Source organism: Lipotes vexillifer, unplaced genomic scaffold (assembly GCF_000442215.2).
Source record: "Lipotes vexillifer unplaced genomic scaffold, Lipotes_vexillifer_v1.1 scaffold605, whole genome shotgun sequence".
NCBI lineage: Eukaryota > Metazoa > Chordata > Mammalia > Artiodactyla > Lipotidae > Lipotes > Lipotes vexillifer.
In genome coordinates, this window is record NW_006774406.1 from 1,094,570 (window position 1) to 1,114,440 (window position 19,871).

Consider the following 19,871-nt stretch of genomic DNA (forward strand, 5'->3'; position numbering starts at 1 on the left):
AAAAAAAAAAAAAAAAGCTATAATCGTGGTCTCTCTTGGGGACATGTGTTTCCCTATCAATAAACATATTTAATGCTCCCTTTAGCAGGGAGCATTGACGGAAACCCTGGACAGCCTCAGCCTATCCTAATTAAAATAAACGAAGGTACTATTCTCTTAACTTAAAATCACTGTTCCAACTTTCCCATTCTTTATCATCTCCTGGTCCACGGGATACCCGATATGGATTTATAACTACGTTTCAGAATCTTATATGAAATAAATGACTCTGACAGAGCCTATTCAGAGTGACATTAAATGACAAACAAGCAGAGACAGTCTTCCTAAGACAAAAACAAAGCATTTAGAACAGGTTTTCCAAACCAAGGGAGCTTCACCTAATATGGATATTTATTCTTCATACAGAGCTGTGGAGTCCAAGATCACAGTTCAGAATTTCTAACTAGGTCCAAGAGCCTAGGGCCTTTCAATACTATCAAGAGAAGAGAAGCATCTCACTTATAACTGGAAATTAGCTCTAATTTAATTCAGTAAACTTCCTTCTTGAAATGAGGGAGGGCGTCTGTGTGAGAAAATGAAGTCCATAACCAAATCATTTGTTATACTTAGTATTCACGTGAAATCCTACCACAGGCTGCACTGGCACTTCCTTAATTCTCTCTTTTAATTGGCATAATTTCAAATCACATTATTGAATGACAAAGCAGCCATCTATTTTAATTCAGTCGCTATAGCCATGTTAAGTGATTTCATTTTTCCTGATAGGAACACAGATACATGCTGAGTTGCCCTTCTCCTAAATGGAGGCCCTCACCTTTTTAAAATTTATTTATTTTCCCCTGGGCAGTAAGTGAGTCGTCATGTGTAATGTAACTCAAAAATAGCTTTCGAGTCACGCAAATTTCCAGGCTACCTTCATTTCTGTCTTGTTTCCTTATCTTTTAGCCACGTAGGGAAAAACTCTAAGAGAAACACAATCTTAGTGCGTGTCCTTATTTTCTTTTTAAATCCTCATCCTACCTTATATCTGGCATAAACTAGAAAATGCTATGTTATCCGAGCACAAAGTAAGTGAAAACATGTAATAATTAACTGGCAAGTAAACAGAGCTACACCTGCTGTTGTAATTACACGCAAATGTCAACGAGCTTGGCTCTCCGGTGCCAGCATCCCTGGTGTGAGCCCTAGCCAATCCTCTGAGATTCTGCTCTTGTTGAGGCCTTCAGGCCTCAGAAGTCCTCACCCTGAGTGATGTACAAAATGATCCACAGACGCAACCAATTCGACCTGCGTTCATCTGATCCTCACCGTCGTCTTGTCCAAACTCACTTTCAATCTGTCAGGTCCCCAAATGCAGCAACAACAGAACGAAGACATCACAGATTTTCCTCCTAGGGGTCCCCAGGGTTGTTGAGATGTTTGCCTAAACAAAGCCAGCTGAAACCCTCTTCATTTCTTGGCCCCAAACTTGACTGTGTAAGACACTCGCTCGGCTGGCAGCCTGTTAAGTGCATGTTCTTGTGAGCCCCGGACTGTGTGATCGTGACCACTCTGTCCACCCGAAGTAAAGCCACATCCCCACGCAGGAGCGACATCATCGTGTCAGCCCAAATCAGAAGGAGCTGTCCCCGAACTTCAAGTACTAATCTCTTCAGTGCTGCTGAAGTACCAGAATCTATCCCTAAGAGCCTAACACATTTCCTATGTTTTGCTGATAGAAGTTTTTGGGAAACCTTGCCTCTGCTTCCACGGCACTTCTATTCACAGCTGTTCAGATAACAGACTAACAGTCCATACGCTCACTCTCTCACTGTTGAAAAACACAGAGATTCTGGAAAAGGCGTGACATGGAGTAAAAGCTGCTGATACCTCCTCCCAACCTTAATCCAGTCCAATCCTGACTTCTCTCTTCGCAAGACTCTGGAACCAAGATACAGCCTCAACAATTCACCCGTCGACTAGACACTCTTTTCTTTTCTTTTTTTTTGGACAGGAAGAGAGGATTTATTTGTAGCAGGATTATTTATTACAGAGAATGTCCTGAAAATAAACTGACCAAACACTACAGTTAATGTGCTGTATGTAAGGATGGAGAATCCGTTTCATTACACGCAGTGACTGAGAAAGTTCAAAACAAAACCAACCCCAAACTATAGTGCTTCTCCAGGTCTCTCTGCTCTCTTATCTCTTCCCTCTTTTTCTTTCTTTAAAAGACAAGTTAGGCAAAATAAATAAATAAAATAAAAATGGTGACAGTGATGAGATGGAAAGTAGGGCTATTCTGGGACTCAGAGCTTTTATCAGCTCAGAAGATGGATCAAAGCTGTTCCCGGGAAAAGTGAACCACTGTGATAGACTAGGCAATCTTAGCCTGGCTGGTTAATTTTAACTGAACTTCAAAATAACCATCTTATTTCAAAGCACTGATTATCTGTCACAGTATCTAAACTTTATAGAGAGTTTTTAAAATTTAACATGAATTTTCTGAGCGCCTGGTGGGCGTCACAACGGGACATACACAGTACTTGGCATATAACGTTTGTGACAACTGGGTCCTGGACACTGTTTAAATAAAATTAGATAGAAGGCCTGGAGTTAAAAAAATGCATACCTTGGCATGATGTAAATCCACCCCATACATGGAGAGCTTTTTGGCATTTTCCAAGAAATACATCTCTGCTTCTGCGGGCGTCATGCCTCTGATAAGAAGAAATGAGAGGTATTACAATGCTGTTTTTTTTTTTTTTTTTTTTTTTTTAAACCTGGTGGAGCCATAATATTTTCCACTTAGCTCCCTTGCAAGTTTCCACAGAGGCACCAAAAGATTTGTACTCTGGGGGAGGCGGGGGGAGAATACCAGGAAAATGGCTCTTAGCAGAAACATCACAAGGACGTCCCGAGTAGGAGTGTAACTACCCAGAACTGTACCAGGTCCAGAACCTCACTCTGCACTGACTTCAGTCCCGGGAGAAGCAGGTGGTGCAGGGGATGCCCACCCACCGAGCACAGCTTAAACGGATGCTCTCGGGGTTCCTGCCGCTAACCTGTGGCTCTTGTGCAGCTCGATGACTTTGTCTTCTAGTTCTTTTGTGTGGTTTGGCGCGAAGCGGAACTCGCTGATGTAGTCACTGCCACACTCATCTGGGTCGTAGTCTCCCAGTTCTGACTGGACGGTGTATGAGCCCAACGTGGCAAGGGTGACAGAGGAGCAGGGCAGCCTGCCAGACACGATGTCATCGCGCAGCTGTAAGCAGAGGTAGTACCTTCCAGGAGCCAGAGGACGGGCAGAAAGCCAGCGTTAGGAGACTGGAAAGGAGACTGTCCAGTACAAAGTGGGCGGCAAGCAAGCTCTCCCTGCAGAATAATCCACTAGGACATATTGTCTAGCATCTGTATCTGGATCTAAATACTAGGGGAAGATACTTAGCTACAAAATACAACATTTAAGGGCATCTAGAGGCAAGTTCATAATAATACAGGGATTCACTGATGAGACACAGAATAAAAGAAACCTATAGACTATCTCTCTAACATTAAGATAACGTTGAAAGTCAAACAAAATCTCTGGTGGGGGAAATTATAATATAAAAATGGTGCTCTTAAATATAATGATTAGGCCCCAACTACCTAAAGGAAGTCTCACTTTGCTATCTAGATGAAAGGTCCTGCCACACGATCAAGACAAATTGCAGGTAACTCAACGGCTGCGCCATCATGAACACTACCTGCCACTTCCTGCGTTCCTGATGAGAGGAGCTTTCTCCTGGGTCAAGCTCTCATTCTTTTCTTTAGATAACTTCCTAGAATTCAACCGTTACGAAGACTAACTTTGAAGAATGATTACCTTAAAATCTCATCACTAAAAGCAAACAGTTCTAAACTGGGGGACTGTGAAACGTTTTCCGTATAATTTTGCCAATATCATATGCAAATATCTCCATTAATAGCTGACTTTTACCTTCCCTGTTATTCTGCTTCTAAGAGCGACAGATATACTAACAGTAGAAGACTCCAAGGTAAGTGGGAACATTGGTGAATTTTATTAACAGTCTTCGTGGCCCAGCATACGAGTATAAGAATAAAATATACCTTGTACCTTTCACACAAGAAATGAACTGTTAATCTGCTGAAGCTGAGGACTATAGGATAAAGTGTTAGGGTCCCCTCTAAATACGGTTTTAAGCTGATGATGTAAGTAAATGCCATGTAATCCAGATACAAAACTTCCTACACATTTCACAGGCCCTACACACGTGACACAAATGGAAAGGAATCATGCACTAGATTCCAACTCAGAGTATATATATGCTCTCTAACCATAAATTAGCCACAATTAAATAGTCCCTCGACTACTAAAAAGTATCTTTATATAAGAAATTACAAGTTGTTTTTTGATTTAATGAAAATATAAAAGAAGTCTTCTGGAACTAGTTTTTCCCCTTCTCCTAACGTGTCTGCTGAAATGATTTTTCATCATAGCAAGTGACTAAAGCTTTTTGAGTAACTTCTCTTTCCTGAAAAGCCTGCCAAGAAGGGTTGTAAGGCCACACTGCACAGCATCACTCTGACTGGCTATAAACTTAATACGAAACACGGTGAGAAGACCAAGGATTCCAAAGTAGAAAGCATTAGAAGAGGCCTAGAGGGACACACAGCAAACCCAGAATGGCTTCATAAAGAGATTCCTCCTCATACTCAAAGCTCAGTCACCAGGCCAGACTGTTAGATTCCTTTCTTGATACCTTTTCTCTAAAACGAATGAAACATCTTCCTTGTATACAGAAGGTGTGCAAGGTACACTCTTAGGTGTGCACGTGTTTATGTGCATTTGTGTGTGTGTGTGTACGCCTGTGTGATTTTTTAAAACAGCCACCACGTATCAGACTTTATATAAAAAGGCATAAGCATCCGAAGACACACTTTTGCTCTAAGTTTTGAAGGAGGAGCACTAGGAACTGTCGTATCATTTAAGGCTGAATCCCGTCAAATTTGACTGTGGTGGGTAGATGACAGCATCTCAATTCTGTGTGTTTTCCCACCAGGGTCAGGCAGAGGGTAGTATCAGCTTAGCACCAAAGATTCAACTGGCAACAGATAATGATTTGGCAAATCTTCTCATCGGATGTTTGCTCTCATTCAGTTGCCTTCTGTTTGCCATTTCGGCGTGGATGACGGTAAGGTCACCAGATGTAAGCCTGCCCTCCGCCCGAGAATTTAACAGGAGCACAACTCCCAAGATGCCTGCCTTTTTCACTGCCAACTTTCAAATACCTGGTGATATCTTCAGAGAGCTGGGAAGGGTCTGGTGGGTAAAATTTCACATTAAATGAAAAGTGCCAAGCACCACCTGCGGAGAGGAGAAAAAATCAGAATAAAGTCTTAGACAATCCCTTTGTACTTATTATACTAAGCGGTGGCTAGAACTGCCCTAACTCCAGGCACTAACACCCAGGCAACTTTTAATCATCAATGGAAAATAGGGAAGTCTCCTTTTAGTGAAATTCACAGGTAACTCTGAAACTTGCTCCAGTTTCTAATCTTCTGCCCCATCCAATCCTTTGCTGGGGTTTCTAACTAGCAAGGAAATTGACTAAACTTCCTCCCTTTCTCAGGGACAAAGGCCTTGGGAAGAGGGAAAAAAAGTAAACGAGACAGATAAGCCTCAATCAGACGAGTCTAGGGCTGACCGGAGCTACTCTCTGAAGTTCTGGAGAGCTCACATACCAACATTACAGACAGAATCCCATTTCCTTTGTCCTTTCTGCTTTGTTATGACAGGTCAGATCCCACAATAATACATGTCAAGGGACTGCTCAGGATATCTTTATCTTATGGGAAAGGTTGGCTGTCATATTAAGAGATGAGCTGCTCTGTGGGCCATTCGGAAAGTTCTTTTCTTACTTGGGGAAATTTCTGATGGAAGAGACACTGGGGGTATGTACTGTGCATTACCAAACCCAGCCCTCCACCTCAGCCCCTGATCAGGACGGTCCTCACTGCACGCGGCCACCCCTCCTCCTGTGGCATCTCCTATGGCCTCTCCAGCGGGCAAGGGGGTCACCCAGACGCCAGCTCACAGGCACCTGCTCCCCAGACCGTCCACATGTATACGTGAGACATTACAAGCCTTCCTGTGTGCTTCGTTTTATCCATGCATTCTCTAGTTGTGTATACCTAACCACGTTTATCACCGTAAATGAGAATAAAACCCGCCTTTTCTTCTTTTCGACACTTACTCTCTCTGTGATCACCCCTGTCACTTATTTTCACCCGGGTCTCTCCGTCTGGCCTTTTAATAAATGCAGTATGTTACTGAAGCCTGGGTGCTCCTTCGCCGGGAACTGTTTCCATTTCTTCCCTCCACCCAGTAAGCACACTCCAAGGGCCCAGGCCCTGCTCGCTCTGAACGGCGGCTTGGAGGACCCTCCTGGTCTCCCAGCTTCGGTGCTGGAGGCCTTTCCTCCGAGCCGTGGTCTTCCTTTTGCTCTGTGATTCATGACCTCGTGGTCCAGCGCTCATGCTTCAAATGCCCTCCTAAGACTTCCAAACACCCCCTTCTCCCATTCAGTGACTCCTGGAAGTTCCATTCTCTCCCCGAGTCCTTCCCAAACATTCACAAGAAAGGGACAACATCCTAAGTACCTCCTGGCTCCTTCCTTTGAACTGGTCTCTTGCTTGAGCAGCAAATACTTAGCTGCAGAGGTCACCTGTATTTCTGTCATCCATGGCATAGTCCATTCACTAATTCTGGTTTATTCTGGACACCGCTATTCATATTACACTTAGAGGTCCACCTGGCAGGGACACCATTTGAGTTGCCTTATAAAGGACTTGGTATAAGGACCGGGTATTACTGGCTGTTTCGTGTCATTTCTAAACCACTAAGAAAATATTCCCAAAACGTGGGCTGTAAGAATTACAAGCCATAAAATATCTGGCAATCAAACCTATTTCTAGCGATTATTTTTCCCACTGTTCTCAAAAACGTCCTCTTGTTATTCTAAAATTAACAAGTCTGATTTGGTTTTACTTTCCTATTGATTCCTATTCACCTCCTGCTAAAATGGAATGCTTGCCAGCCATGAGGTTCATAATGAGAGCTGGTTTCCCTGCAAGCAACTGGAATGAAAGCTAATGGATTCGTTATGGGAAATGGATTTATTGCTCTTTTATAATTTTTATCCACTTCAAAGTGAATCCAATGAATCGTTTAGCAATGTAATTAAACTCATAATAAATTCAGGGTAAACACTCGAAGTTGGAAACTAAGAGGGTATAAAAATAGAAGAAAGATATTTCAATGCAAAAATCCTCATTACAGGAAAGTGACTTTCAAATGATCGTGGGCCTAAGAAGCATCGGAGGGGCTTGTTAAAAATGCCAATCCCTAGGCCCTACTCAGAGGTTTTTATTCCGGAGATGTGCATTATGGCCCAGGAACTTGTGATTTTAATAAATACCCTAATGGTTCTAATACACTTGACCGTACTTTGAAAATCACTAATCCCAAGGAATCTACTTTCCTAAGGTTATAACCCAATCAAATATGAGGTTTTGCAGGACATTATTTTGAAACGGTGGGAAAGTTTACGGAAGACACAATCTACACCACAATCAAGGAAAAAAAAAATCCAGTGAAATGAGGTGTAGCATTTGAAATTAATGAGAGAGGCAGATTAAAGCGGAAATACATATCCTCGTAAAGAACCTGGTGGAAACATATCACTGGGAGGCTATAGTTATGCCATAAATAGGTTTGTGAGCCTGTGCCTGATCAGATGACGGCTCTGGTTAGGGACGGAAATGCAAGAGCCTGAATGCATTAAAATGACATCTATAACGCTGATATAGGATTTTAAATTCCAAATTTATGATAATCAGAAAACTGTGAAACTGAAGAGAATTCATTCTTATGAAAAAATTCTAATTTTAGTCTTCTATGCCTGCCAAATCTTAAAATTTCTAACTATACTACAGTTCTAGCATAAATCACTATGTATCATATATTCTATATCATGAAGTTACTATATCATAAATATACTCGATATCAGAATACATTTAGAAATTTTAGGTCTGCTAGGCATAAAAGATGACTGGAATAAGAATTTTTTTCACAAGAACAAACTCTTCAGGCTCAGGATTTTCTATTTCTCATAAATTCATAACTTAAAATCTTTTTCAGCTTGATTGCCATTTGCCATTCTCTTGAAGATCTCATTCTAGAGACCTACTGTGGACCTACAGCATAAAAATAATGGAAACATCCTTTTATTGTCGATATTTATGTTCAGCAAGAGGAGGTGATTGTACAATAATTACATTAGCTCTGATAATACTTTTCTGCCTTGATAGAATGTACCTTTTGTGGAAAGAAGGCATTTTGTGCATGGGAAACAATAAGGAATATAGATAAAAACACCAAATCCCATTCCTAAAAATTTCCCATTTTTTCTTGTCTCCTCCTTTATCTGCATGATTGTCACTTGGTTTTCATTACGTTGCTGTCACAAACACTGCCTAATCTACATGAGGAAAATATCCTTTAAATCTCATGTTCCAGTTGCCCCCTAAACTTCCTCTCTTAGAAAGGAAGGTCGGAGACAGGATAAATGGGAAATGAAGGAAAAAAAGAATTCCATTAACAGCAGAAAAGAAAATTAACTGTTGTTACAGCCTTTCTTGTAACAGTATAATGACTTATCCTTGAACATGTAATATATTTTCAAAGTGCTCTGTTAACTATAAAATCAACCGAGTACGAAACGGCGTTTTATTAATTAGGTGAATACAGAGGACTTAAAGCACATGAAATGTTAAGATATTCAGCACATCTGCTTTTAGTAACTCCATAAAAAGATCCTTAGAACATATTCACCATCTTAAAGTTTCTACTAGGACTCTGAAGTTTTCACCTTCTTATCACAACTGTAGCTGTCCCTGGTTTTAATCCCAATTTAGTTCTATCAGACTACCTCACTATCACGTTTCTGATTAGTGACCACACACCGAACTCCTCTCAAAAACATGGTAAAGATGTTTTCGTTGTACAAAGAATCATCAGACTCTCTAATACCTAGAAGCATAGTGAATTTTTTGCTTCTTCTGAGATATTATCTAGTATTAAGCCATTTCAAACTGCTCGCTACTAATTACTTTTTATTAGCATGTAGGGTATTTTGAGACCTCAGAACATTCAAAGGCACTAGAAAGATTTGCTCTCTTTTAATAGTAACTTTGATGGGAATGCTGTCCTTATTAATAAATTGGTCTTAAATTTAATCTTCAAATAGAATCAGTTGTTCTGGAAAATTAAACTAGATTTTATTGATAAAAAATGCATTGCTTGAAAAAAATTAACTAGCTAGCTGAAATTATAAAGTATATCCATGTTTTACCATTTATCCACAGTAAAAAGCAACAGCTACAGAAAAGGCTTAAAAATAAAAATGAAAAATTTCCTTTTTCTCAGTCCCCTACCCTGCAGTGCCACTTCTGGAGGTATAGGTATTTCCACATACCTATCTATGCATAACTCATTTTCAACAAATATGAATTATTTCTCTAAGGTCTCACTAATGAGAGCTAAAACATATTCTATTTAACAGCTACCTAGTATTTCAAGGTATGGCTATTTCATGATCGATTTTATCATTTCTTTATAAATGGATATTTAAGTTGCTTTGAGTCTTCTTTTGCCAATGGTTTGACAATGAACTTTCCTACATGTACACATATGTACACACTCCTCTCTTAAGCAGACACTGGATACATTTCTACAAGTAAAATCAGGGGTCAAAGAATAAGCACATTTTAAATTTTAATAAATACTGGCACAAAGTGCCTTCTTAAAGGGTTATATTTCTACCAATTGCGTAAAAAATTGCCAGTGTAGGGCATTATTAAACTTGTGAAATCTTTGCTAATCTGAATAGCTGAACAATGTCACATTTTAATTTGCATTTAGTTATTACTAAGACTTAGTACCTTTTCTAATACTTATTAGCTACCTGTATTTAAATTTTCTGAGTGGCTCATGTAATTGTTTTGTGCGCTAGGAAATGTCCATTTCTTAAATTGCCTTTAGGGCTAAGAAAAGAAGATGTCACCAGACAGTAAACTTCAGTCTGACTTGCTACCCCGTTTCTAAGCTATTAAATGACTATTACTTTTACTGCTTGCCTTGCATACTCTGGTGGCAGTTAGGCTTAATACAACATTAATAATTAAGTTTGAAACTTTTAGATGATTGTCAACGGGGGCATCCCTTGATTAAATCATATCTCACATCTCTGAACAGGCAAGGGAATAGGCCAAGTGTCATGTCATTTTATTCCCGGGTCGTGATAATTAATAATGGGTATCTGAGCTAGACCAACCTGCCAAAGATAAAATTTGAGATCTTAATCTGTCTTTCAAAATACCGTATTCACACCAGCCATGTGGGTAATGAGCTACCATTTCAGATAACCCCACTCTTTGAAAATCTTCCTATTTCTACACATAATAATCCAAAAGAACTTACTTCGAATCTGTTTTTTAATTTCCTTAGCAGGGTCCAACCAATTCTGAAAAAGAAGTGAGAGTCTGAATATGAATCAGAGAAGAATGGAGATGACTTAGTGTTGACTGGGTAGAGATGAACTAAACGTATTTGAGAAGGAGTGGCTGCCGGAAGGCTCCCCCAGCTGGGTCCTTCCCCTACATCTGGTGCCCCTTCGCTAGTCCTGCAAAGGCCCAGGCTCTGGTCTAATGAGAAGATGTGTGTGCACACAATTCAGGCTTGACAAAGTTCTTTTCTTTCACAACAAGTGCCTTCAGGGATTCAAGCTAGCACAGAAACAGAGGAGAAAAAATGGTGGATTCTATGTTCAAACAAGTTACAAGCATGAGCTAAAGATACAGTCATCCTTTTGGTAACCACAGGGGATTGGTTCCAGAACCCTAGGTAACACCAAAATCTGAGGATGCTCAAGTCCCTTATATAAAAAGGCACAGTATTTGCATATAACCTATGCAACGCCCCCATATACTTGAAATCATTTCTAGATTATTTATAATACCTAATTCAATGGACATGCTATGTAAATACTTGCTGGTACACTGGCAAATTCAAATTTTGCTTTTTGGAACTTTCTGGAATTAAAAAAAAATATTTTTGATCTGCTGTTGGTTGAATCTGCAGATGCAGAACCCAAGAACACAGAGAGCTGACTCTGCATGTAACTTGACCACTGATGTCCTAGCCGTTCAGTCCCATGCAGCGACTTCTGTGATTATAGATTTTAAGGCACCTTCTTAGAATGCTTTCCTAACAAACGAACACTTGACACTTAGGATTTTCCTCATCAGAACACTCAGGTGTTTAATAATGAAGTTAGACATCATCCACAGAATTCAGTAAAGATAAAGTATGATTCACTAACGAACGACAACAGAACAAGTGACATTTAATGAGCACAATTGCTGTGGCTCAGTTTCCAGCATTAAGGAAACAATTTCTTCCTCCTTATCTTTCAGGCAGTTGGGGGGATAAGTGAGATAAAGGCCTGAAGAGACTGCAGCAGGTATAAGAGTCTACACAGGTTTTACATTGTATCATTAAACGTGGACTGAATACATTAACTGCTTGCCTTGTACATCCGGTCTGTACATGATTCATCTCATATTGTGATTCAGCAAGAATATAAAAGTGTAATGAGATGAATTAATAAGATGGCATCCAGTGAACATGTTTTCTGTATAATTATCAATTTATGTGATTCTCATTGGCTCAAATCCATGGAAATATATCATGCCCCCCAAAGCACCCATATAAAATGCTTTTCTGGAACCATAAAGAACTCAAGAATGAAAAGCAGAAACACTGACTGACTGACTGTTTCCAAAAGACTCAGGATTAAAGGAAGTTGTCAATAATTTCCTTCATGAAGAAATAAGGTGCTTAACAGCATTTAGGGCCTTGGATAACAAATGTGAGGGCGTGGGAGTACGAGGCGAGGTGGAGAAAATGATTTACCAATTCAGTTTCAGTTCACTTTCCTGCAGTGAAGCACAGTTGAAGCCGCAATACTTTGTATTGCTTTCAACCACTCACCTTCTGGTTTTCGGCATCTCGATATGTAAGCCCAAAATAGTCTTTTTCTAGCAAATTCAGATGTTCACATACTTTATCAAACAGCACTTGGCCTCTGGAGCGTTTCTATGGAGAACAAAACAGAAAAACAAGTCAACACACACCAAAAAAGTTCTCTCAATTGCCACGAACAAAAATGGGTAAAATTTAAAATATTGCTCGTTGTAACTGTTCAGCAAATAACAAGCAGGTTTGATCACTTTACCATCTCCTTTTTAACTAGAAAAAAAAGGCTCAATAAAGTGGACCTAATCCTACAAGAGGCAGCTCCTACAGAACAAACAAATAAATAAAAAAATAACTCCTGTCAGTGAGTAAGTACAGGCGACCTGCGGATGATTTCGAAACGCAAGTAGTTGGGGAAATGAAGTGGTGCTCGGAAGCCTCAAATATATTGTGAAACACAAAAATCCTGACGGTGAGAGCATTAAAGGGCCAACCACAGCTGTGTTTCAGAATACCCACGCTCACTCCCCCAGGGGATCAGGTTCTGAGTTTGAGAAGAATCAACCCCATTCCTTGTCTTAGGCAGAAGTGCCCTTCAAACTTTCTATCCCAGTCCTTACTTAGAAATTCTACCTATGCATCACTTTCTAAAGCCTGTTAAACTTTATTAGTTTTTGTTTACAGCCACAAATTTCAATTTTGTATCACAGAGTTCAACTTTCTCTTAATTTTTTTTTAGAGAAAATCCTTTCTATTAAACATAAAAACATGTTCATTAAGTTTAAAGATTTAAATTATCATTTATAAATGTAAGATGTAGACATGTGTGCTGTATTTTTGTCCATAAAGCAGTCAATTGGAGAAAGAAAAAAGGCAGTCATCTGGGGAAATCAGATCCATCAGCTTAATTCATGGTGATACACAGTATCATATTTTCATCAAAGGTGTTTTAAACTTGGCCTTGGAGTCTGAGATGGATTAACTGGAAGCAGTTAAGCTAAACTACATTTTGTTTGTACGGTACCAACATTTCACATCTCGTACCTTAAGCGTATTTGTCTTTAAGATTTAATGTAGTAAGAGAAAAATAAGAAAATTGACAAACGATGGGCATACCAAAAGAGTACGTATCCAGAAGACGTGTTAAGTGGTATGTATTACTGTGCAACCACAAATATACTGGAAATTACTTAGTCCCCTCAAGCATGACTATTTAGGAGAAAAGATAAATGTAGGATAGAAAAGTGAAGCTTGAATTGTAACCAGCTGAATAATCAATGTTGTATTTGAAAAAAGTTTAATAATGTATGAAAATAAATTACATGTTAGAAAAACTGTGTAACATTGTTCAATGGATATAAATAAATGGTATGACAATGAAATGCTGCTCGCTGGTTTAAATCCTTTATTTGTAAATAACGGCATATTGCTTCTGAATAATGCTTAACAAATTATAAAGTTTGCACCAAAAAAACCTGGTTCTTCTGATGCTTCCACTGGTATGATGTCCAGTTTAGAGATAAGAACACAGAGGTTCAGAGGAGTTACATGGGAGAGGCAGTCTTAGTGCTGCCTATGACGGTGGCTTTAACAGGTAAACCTGGCTTTGAGTCTTCCTTATGTCCCTTGCAGCTGTGCGGACCTCGAAGCTTTCCCTCTATAAAACGGGTATGATACCATCTACTTCTTTGTAATGGCTGACATTAAAATGAAACAAAGTATTCCAACTTGGTCCAGTGATAACACGTCAAGCATCCCACAAACGTCAGCCATTGATATTATCAGCCTACGTGATTGATAAATGGTAGAATACGTAATACAGAACTCACTAGGATTTTTGTGGTAGGAGCACATATACAGCTCCTTGTGGTACCAATAAGCATCCTTAGTATTAATATGCCCTGCTCTTTCTTCAGATATCAATTATCTGCTTACTGTCTAACTGCTTTAACTAGAACACACCACACACACACACACCAATACATACCAGTGTCTGTACTTTCCAAGAAAGTACTGGCCAAGTACTTTCTCAATGAGTAAAAACAAACCAAAATAAAACAAATACAATACACCTTCCTCTACAAAGCCTTCTACATCCTCTGAGCCAGCAGCAGACCACAGCCAGGCCCTCAGTGGAGGAATTATTCTGCTCATGCTGCAGGCGGCCTTGGGCATTGTTTTATTAGCTGTCTTCTGGCTGCTGTCTTCTTCCTTTTGTCTAACAGGTGGAATGATTAGCTCAAGCACAGGCCACTGTACTAACCGGTTCTTAATTTTCTGGCTTCTCACCATTTGATTGCTATTAATGAACCACAGCTCTCTCTTGAACAGACCAGATTTTTTTCTTACTATTTTAAACTTATTTGAACACTATAAACAGTCCTTAAGACAGTAACATAGTGGTCCATTCTTCACTCTGAAGGGTTTTTGGGTTTGTTTCTGTTTGTTTTGTTTTGGCCCTAAGAACTAAGACGGGTTGTCTAGAATCCGCTATGGATGGTTATATGTAAACAATGAAATTCCTATCTGCCAAACATCACCACAGCCGCCAGCCAGCTGGGTGACACTGGAAAGGTCTTTCACGTTATGTGGGCCTTCACCTTCTCATCCTTGAGTGAGGATACATGACTCCATGGAGCCAGGTGATCACGCGCTTGAGGCTGTAACTGGGCACCTGTGCTCATGGCCAACATCACTAATGATCACAGCTCACTCCCCCATGCAGCCCAAATGCGGCTTCAGAGCCCTACCGCACACGTGACGAGAAAGACCCTGGCGATGGGTGGAGTTGGCACAGGACACAAAATGGGACTATTTTGCAGCCCCAGACAGGATCCCCTCTGCAATCACTCCCAACTCCCCCAAACTCTTGATTCTTCTTACTCAGGTAATTTTTTTCTAGTGCATTATTTAACTCTTTAAGTCAATTATTTCTACATGTTGACACTGTGTGCATCTTTAGGTAGTAACATCTAAAATATGACTAAAGCTCAACCGTCACTGGACCTTTTAGAGAATTTATGTTAAATATTCGGTTCCCAAAGATAGGATGTTCATTAAGTGACCAAATCTAGGCACCTTACTTTCATTGGGTATGTTTATAACAGCTACAATGAAGCTAGTGGGAAGCAGTCGCATAGCACAGGGAGATCAGCTCGGTGCTTTGTGACCACCTAGAGGGGAGGGATAGGGAGGTGGGAGACGCAAGAGGGAAGAGATATGGGAACATACGTATATGTATAACTGATTCACTTTGTCATAAAGCAGAAACTAACACACCACTGTAAAGCAATTATATTCCGATAAAAATGTAAAAAAAAAGAATTCAGTGGATTAAAAAACATTTTTTGGACAGAGGTATTCTAAAATCAATGGGTAATCTACTTAATTGGAGACGATGAACAGCTTTTAGTCTCATTTGCTGTTTCCTGTGAGTTGTTAAGTCACGTCTCTGACTCAAATGCATTCGCAGTCTACATAACCATTGACTTTTAACACCTGGACATTAAAGAAAGTGGATTTTGCTTTCCTGGAGTAACAAACCAATGGTGGACTGCCCTCTCTCTACCCTCTTTTTCCACTTAAAATTGGGTTTCAGTTTCAAATAGAGAAGACGAGGATACGTCCATCATCACCACTCAAACCCAGCAGATGAAATAAGCTTTTCTGCAGCATTAATGAAACTTCCTGCAAGTCCAAGATAATTCAAGATTTTTACAATGTTGGTAAAACACTGGTTCTCAAGGTCTTATCAACCAGCATCACCTGAAAGTTTACATTAAATTTTTTATTTGTACTTTTATTTGTCTAACAACTTTAAAAAACTAATTTCAGAATGTTTTAGGATGGGAGAACTTCCAACATTTCCCAAAGTAGAGAGAACAGCATCATGAAAGCCTGCATACTCATCACCCAGTTTTAACAAATGCCTCTGAAGACAACTTTGGTTCCTCCGGAGTTCTGCTCCACTCAACCTCCCCGCTGGGTATTCTGAAGCATCTCAGCAAATAATTTTGTCTCTATTTATCTTAGTATGTAACTCTGCTCTTCTAAGAAATGTAATCTCAATAACTTCATCACATCTAAACAAAAGTAGCAATCAGTTCATAATATCACCAAATATCTAGTCAGGACTTTAATTTCCCCAATTATTTCAAAGATTTTTTTTTTTTCTTTTTCATTTTCCTTGATTAGCCCATACACTGCAATCGGCTGACATAACTCTCTGTTCTCTCTTAATCTGCAAGTTCTCCATTTATGTTGGTTATTAACTTGTCTAGGAGACCAGGTCATTTGCCTGTAGAGTTCGCTCAGTCTAGACTTGCTGTTTGCATCTCCATGGTGTAATTTAACATGTTCTTTTGTCTTCTGTATTTCCTGTAAACTGACAGTGAAATCTAGAAGCTTGACCAGATTCTTGTTCGACTGGTTTCCATAAATGATGCTGTGCAATTTCACCACGAGGCATAAAGTCAACTCTTGGCTTTTTGTGATATTAGCAGTCACTAACGATCGTTGCCCTAGACCCATTAATTCGAGGTGGCGAGATGGGGATATTCGAATCCGAACCTTGGTCCCCTATTTATTAGTTGGAGTAGGTCTATGAAGAGACACTTCTCTTTGTCAGAATTATTTATCCAGTGACATAGTCTGATGACGGAAGCCAGGATCAATGCTCACACCTTTTCCTTTATCCAATTTCAAGATAACGAGTTGGCTTTCTAGCACCATCCGGAAGTCACCAATCAGGATCTTTGTTTTATATTTTATCACTATGAACTCATGGGCTAAATCAGGCTTGACATGTTTCAGTCCATTACAGGTGTTACCCACATTGATGCTCTAAATGTCCCCAAGTGCTCTGCCTTACATTTTGCCTGCCAACTCTCATCCTTCACAATGCTTCTCCAGTGTCACTTCTTTACAGCATTTCCTGTCCTCCCAGCCAAATGTGACTTCTCTCACCTTTGGACAGTAGAGCACTTTATGGTACCAAGAGGGCACTTTCCATGTTCTGCCTTATATCACAGCTGTCTCTCTGTGCACTCGCCTTGTATCCGGACTGACTATAAAGACACTTCTGGTGGCAATGTGCCTCCTATATTTATTTTCTATGGAGCCTCATTTTGGTCAAATACCATTAAGAGAATAAAAAGGTAACGTGATGAAACGTAAAATTTTTCTCACTAGCATATCATAACCAATGTTGCCAAAGCAATATTTTAAACTAGTGGTTTTTCAACCGTGGATCCTGGGAGCATTTAAAATATGCCAATATCCAGGAACCCACCTCGGGTCAAATAAATCAGAATTTCTGAAGGCGGACACAAGGCCTTTGTATGTTTTCAAGATCTCATTTGCAGGCATGGTTGAAAGGTACACTTAAGTTTACAACTTAAACATTCTTAAATGGAGGGACTCTAAAGCAATTTTTCTTTTTTCTTTTTTCTTTTTTTGAGGAAATGTGTAACTTCAGATTTAGATCCACACCCGTTTCTTTCAGGCCTTCTTGTACCAACACTGAGAGTTTACACACACACACAGTCTTAAAATCTTAAGACACCCTTTCCAACAAATTTTCTTAAGAAACGTTAAGTTCTCAAGAAATGAAAAACGAGCCACACGCTGAAATAAAATGATACAAATGAGCAATGATAAACCACCAAACTATAAAACCAACCAATAAACCAGCCAAACAATGAACCTGCATTTAAAGCTATGAACGAAATACACAAAATAGAAATGTTTTTGAGTTTGAATTTTTTTTTTTTTAGCTCTCCCTTGGTAGAGCTAAAACATACAGACTTTCACTCAAGAACCTGCTACCTTACTAAAAAATGACCCAGGTAGGTTAACAAATGTCTTGATTTCCTCTTTTGTGAACGAGTAAAAGAACTCGCATCTTCCCCGGCAGGTTAGGGAGGTGATGGAGAGGAACAAACACTGGGCACTGAACCCAGGGGAGGATGGAGGGAGGAGCTGCTCTTGATTGACAGCTGACCAGGAGACGGCACACCTGTGGACACATCCTCCGAAATGAGCGCCGCCTTGATCCTCAAGTCCCTGGAAATCGTGTCTTGATCTGTGCTCAAGTCATGAGTGCACAAGCAGGCAGCACAAACTGTACTAAACCTCAGCACAAGACTTCAACAGAATGTGTCTTTTCTTTCAGTCTCACAAAGCTATGAATCAGCCTGGGGAAAGGCTAAAAGCTGAAATTAGAGAAATTTGTAAAGTCAAGTATAATCTTCTCGCCTTAGAAAGACGGGCTGCAGTTCTTATTTATCTGAAGCTGCACAATCGCAAAGAAAATGAGGCAGAGCACGTCGTTCTGCCTGAGAACTGGAGCTAATCAATGGTCCCTACTTCTTGGTGGGGGAAATGCGGAGGGGCGGGGGAACCAAAGCCATCAGCACCAGGGCGTGTGGATATATCCTTGAGGCTCTGCGGGATCTATGTGCGCATTTCTTTAAACCGTCACTGAAAAAAAAGCCTCTTGTTACACTGGCTTAGGCTTATACCACGTGCGTTAATACAAGGAAACATATAATATTGAGACCCTTCAGGGAAAATGACACTTCTGTACCTTTATTTCAGCTGCTTTGAAATTTGAGGGAGCGCCTGCCTGTAAGCACTTTATTCTTTCCATTCTATATCTTCTTCAACTGGACTGCTGATTTTCTTCTGAAATTATATCTTTCTGTGTATTGTTGCACTTTGTGAACTTGTATTTCTGCTCCCTGAGGACACGAAACTGTGCAACCTTTTTAATGCCCCCGACAGAGTGTCCTCAACACAGAAGACATTCAACATATGCGCCTAATAAGCACTCCGGGCATGAATGTGAAGGAGGAATTTCTCCTCACATTATCTTCGATTAATCTCGATGAAAAATGCCATCATTTTTTTTTTTCACGCTTCCTTCCCTAATTGCATATTTCCACACTGAATGCTTTTCCGTTCTCCTCACTTCTCAAGGTCAACTGGAATTCTCTTCATTTCTAAATGATGGCAACACAATTTGCCTGGTGTTACAGGAACATGTGGAGAGCTCAGCAAACTAACTAAGCTTAAACTTGAGCCTAAATCAGACACCTGGACTCTGTGTAGGTCATTTTTTCCTAGGTCTTCTTTTTGCTCTGTCAGATAGAAAAACGTTCTAACACAGTCTGCCCTGAAATTTAGCTGGATTAAAAATATATATATATACACTTAGAAAATACCAAGCGGAATAAAAGATGATGATGGTGTCTGATCTGTGACAACAGTCCATAAACACTTGAGATCTGAGGCCAGGAAGGTCTAAGAAGCAATATATGGCCCCAGCTGCCCTGTGTGCATCTACTTCCATTTGGGGCTTTCTGTCTCAAGTGTACTTTCAATGCTAAGTTTAATAAGCACAGTAGGAAGTCCATTATCCCCATCACTACTGCCAGGATCCATGCCCAGAGGGGCAGGACCTAGTCTATGTACTAAATCCCAAGTGTGATCCAGGAAGTGAATTCAGAGGGCTGACGTGAGAAGCAGAGATGATTTTTTTCTGCCTAGATGTTACATGTCTTGCTAGCTCTTTCTTTAAATTCACAAGCAATCAGCTTTTGAGAAAACCATAATAGTTCTTTTCACATTATTAATAAGTCAATCAATGATTATTCTGCCACTTTCTTAAACTCAGTTCAGTTAGCAATAAAGATCTGAAGTGGCCTGTTAAAATATGAACCTGGGACCACTTCCTGGTCTTGCTAAGTTTTTAAACACAACAGTGATATTTTTTTTTTTTTTTTTTTTTTTT

General features: G+C 39.9%; 1 protein-coding gene across 4 annotated transcripts in view; it reads right to left on the reverse strand.

The window, feature by feature from the left end:
• The window catches only part of EPB41L3 (erythrocyte membrane protein band 4.1 like 3), an 88,446-nt gene that overhangs the window by 39,986 nt on the left and 28,589 nt on the right, over window positions 1-19,871 (reverse strand). For all 4 annotated transcript variants that reach the window (XM_007449159.1, XM_007449158.1, XM_007449160.1 and 1 more), the window contains exons 3-7: window positions 12,095-12,199; window positions 10,523-10,565; window positions 5,272-5,347; window positions 3,045-3,263; window positions 2,612-2,699 (exon numbers count right to left, since the gene is read on the reverse strand). In XM_007449159.1, the coding sequence (XP_007449221.1) occupies window positions 2,612-2,699; window positions 3,045-3,263; window positions 5,272-5,347; window positions 10,523-10,565; window positions 12,095-12,199 (531 nt within the window). The remainder of the gene's footprint in view (window positions 1-2,611; window positions 2,700-3,044; window positions 3,264-5,271; window positions 5,348-10,522; window positions 10,566-12,094; window positions 12,200-19,871) is intronic.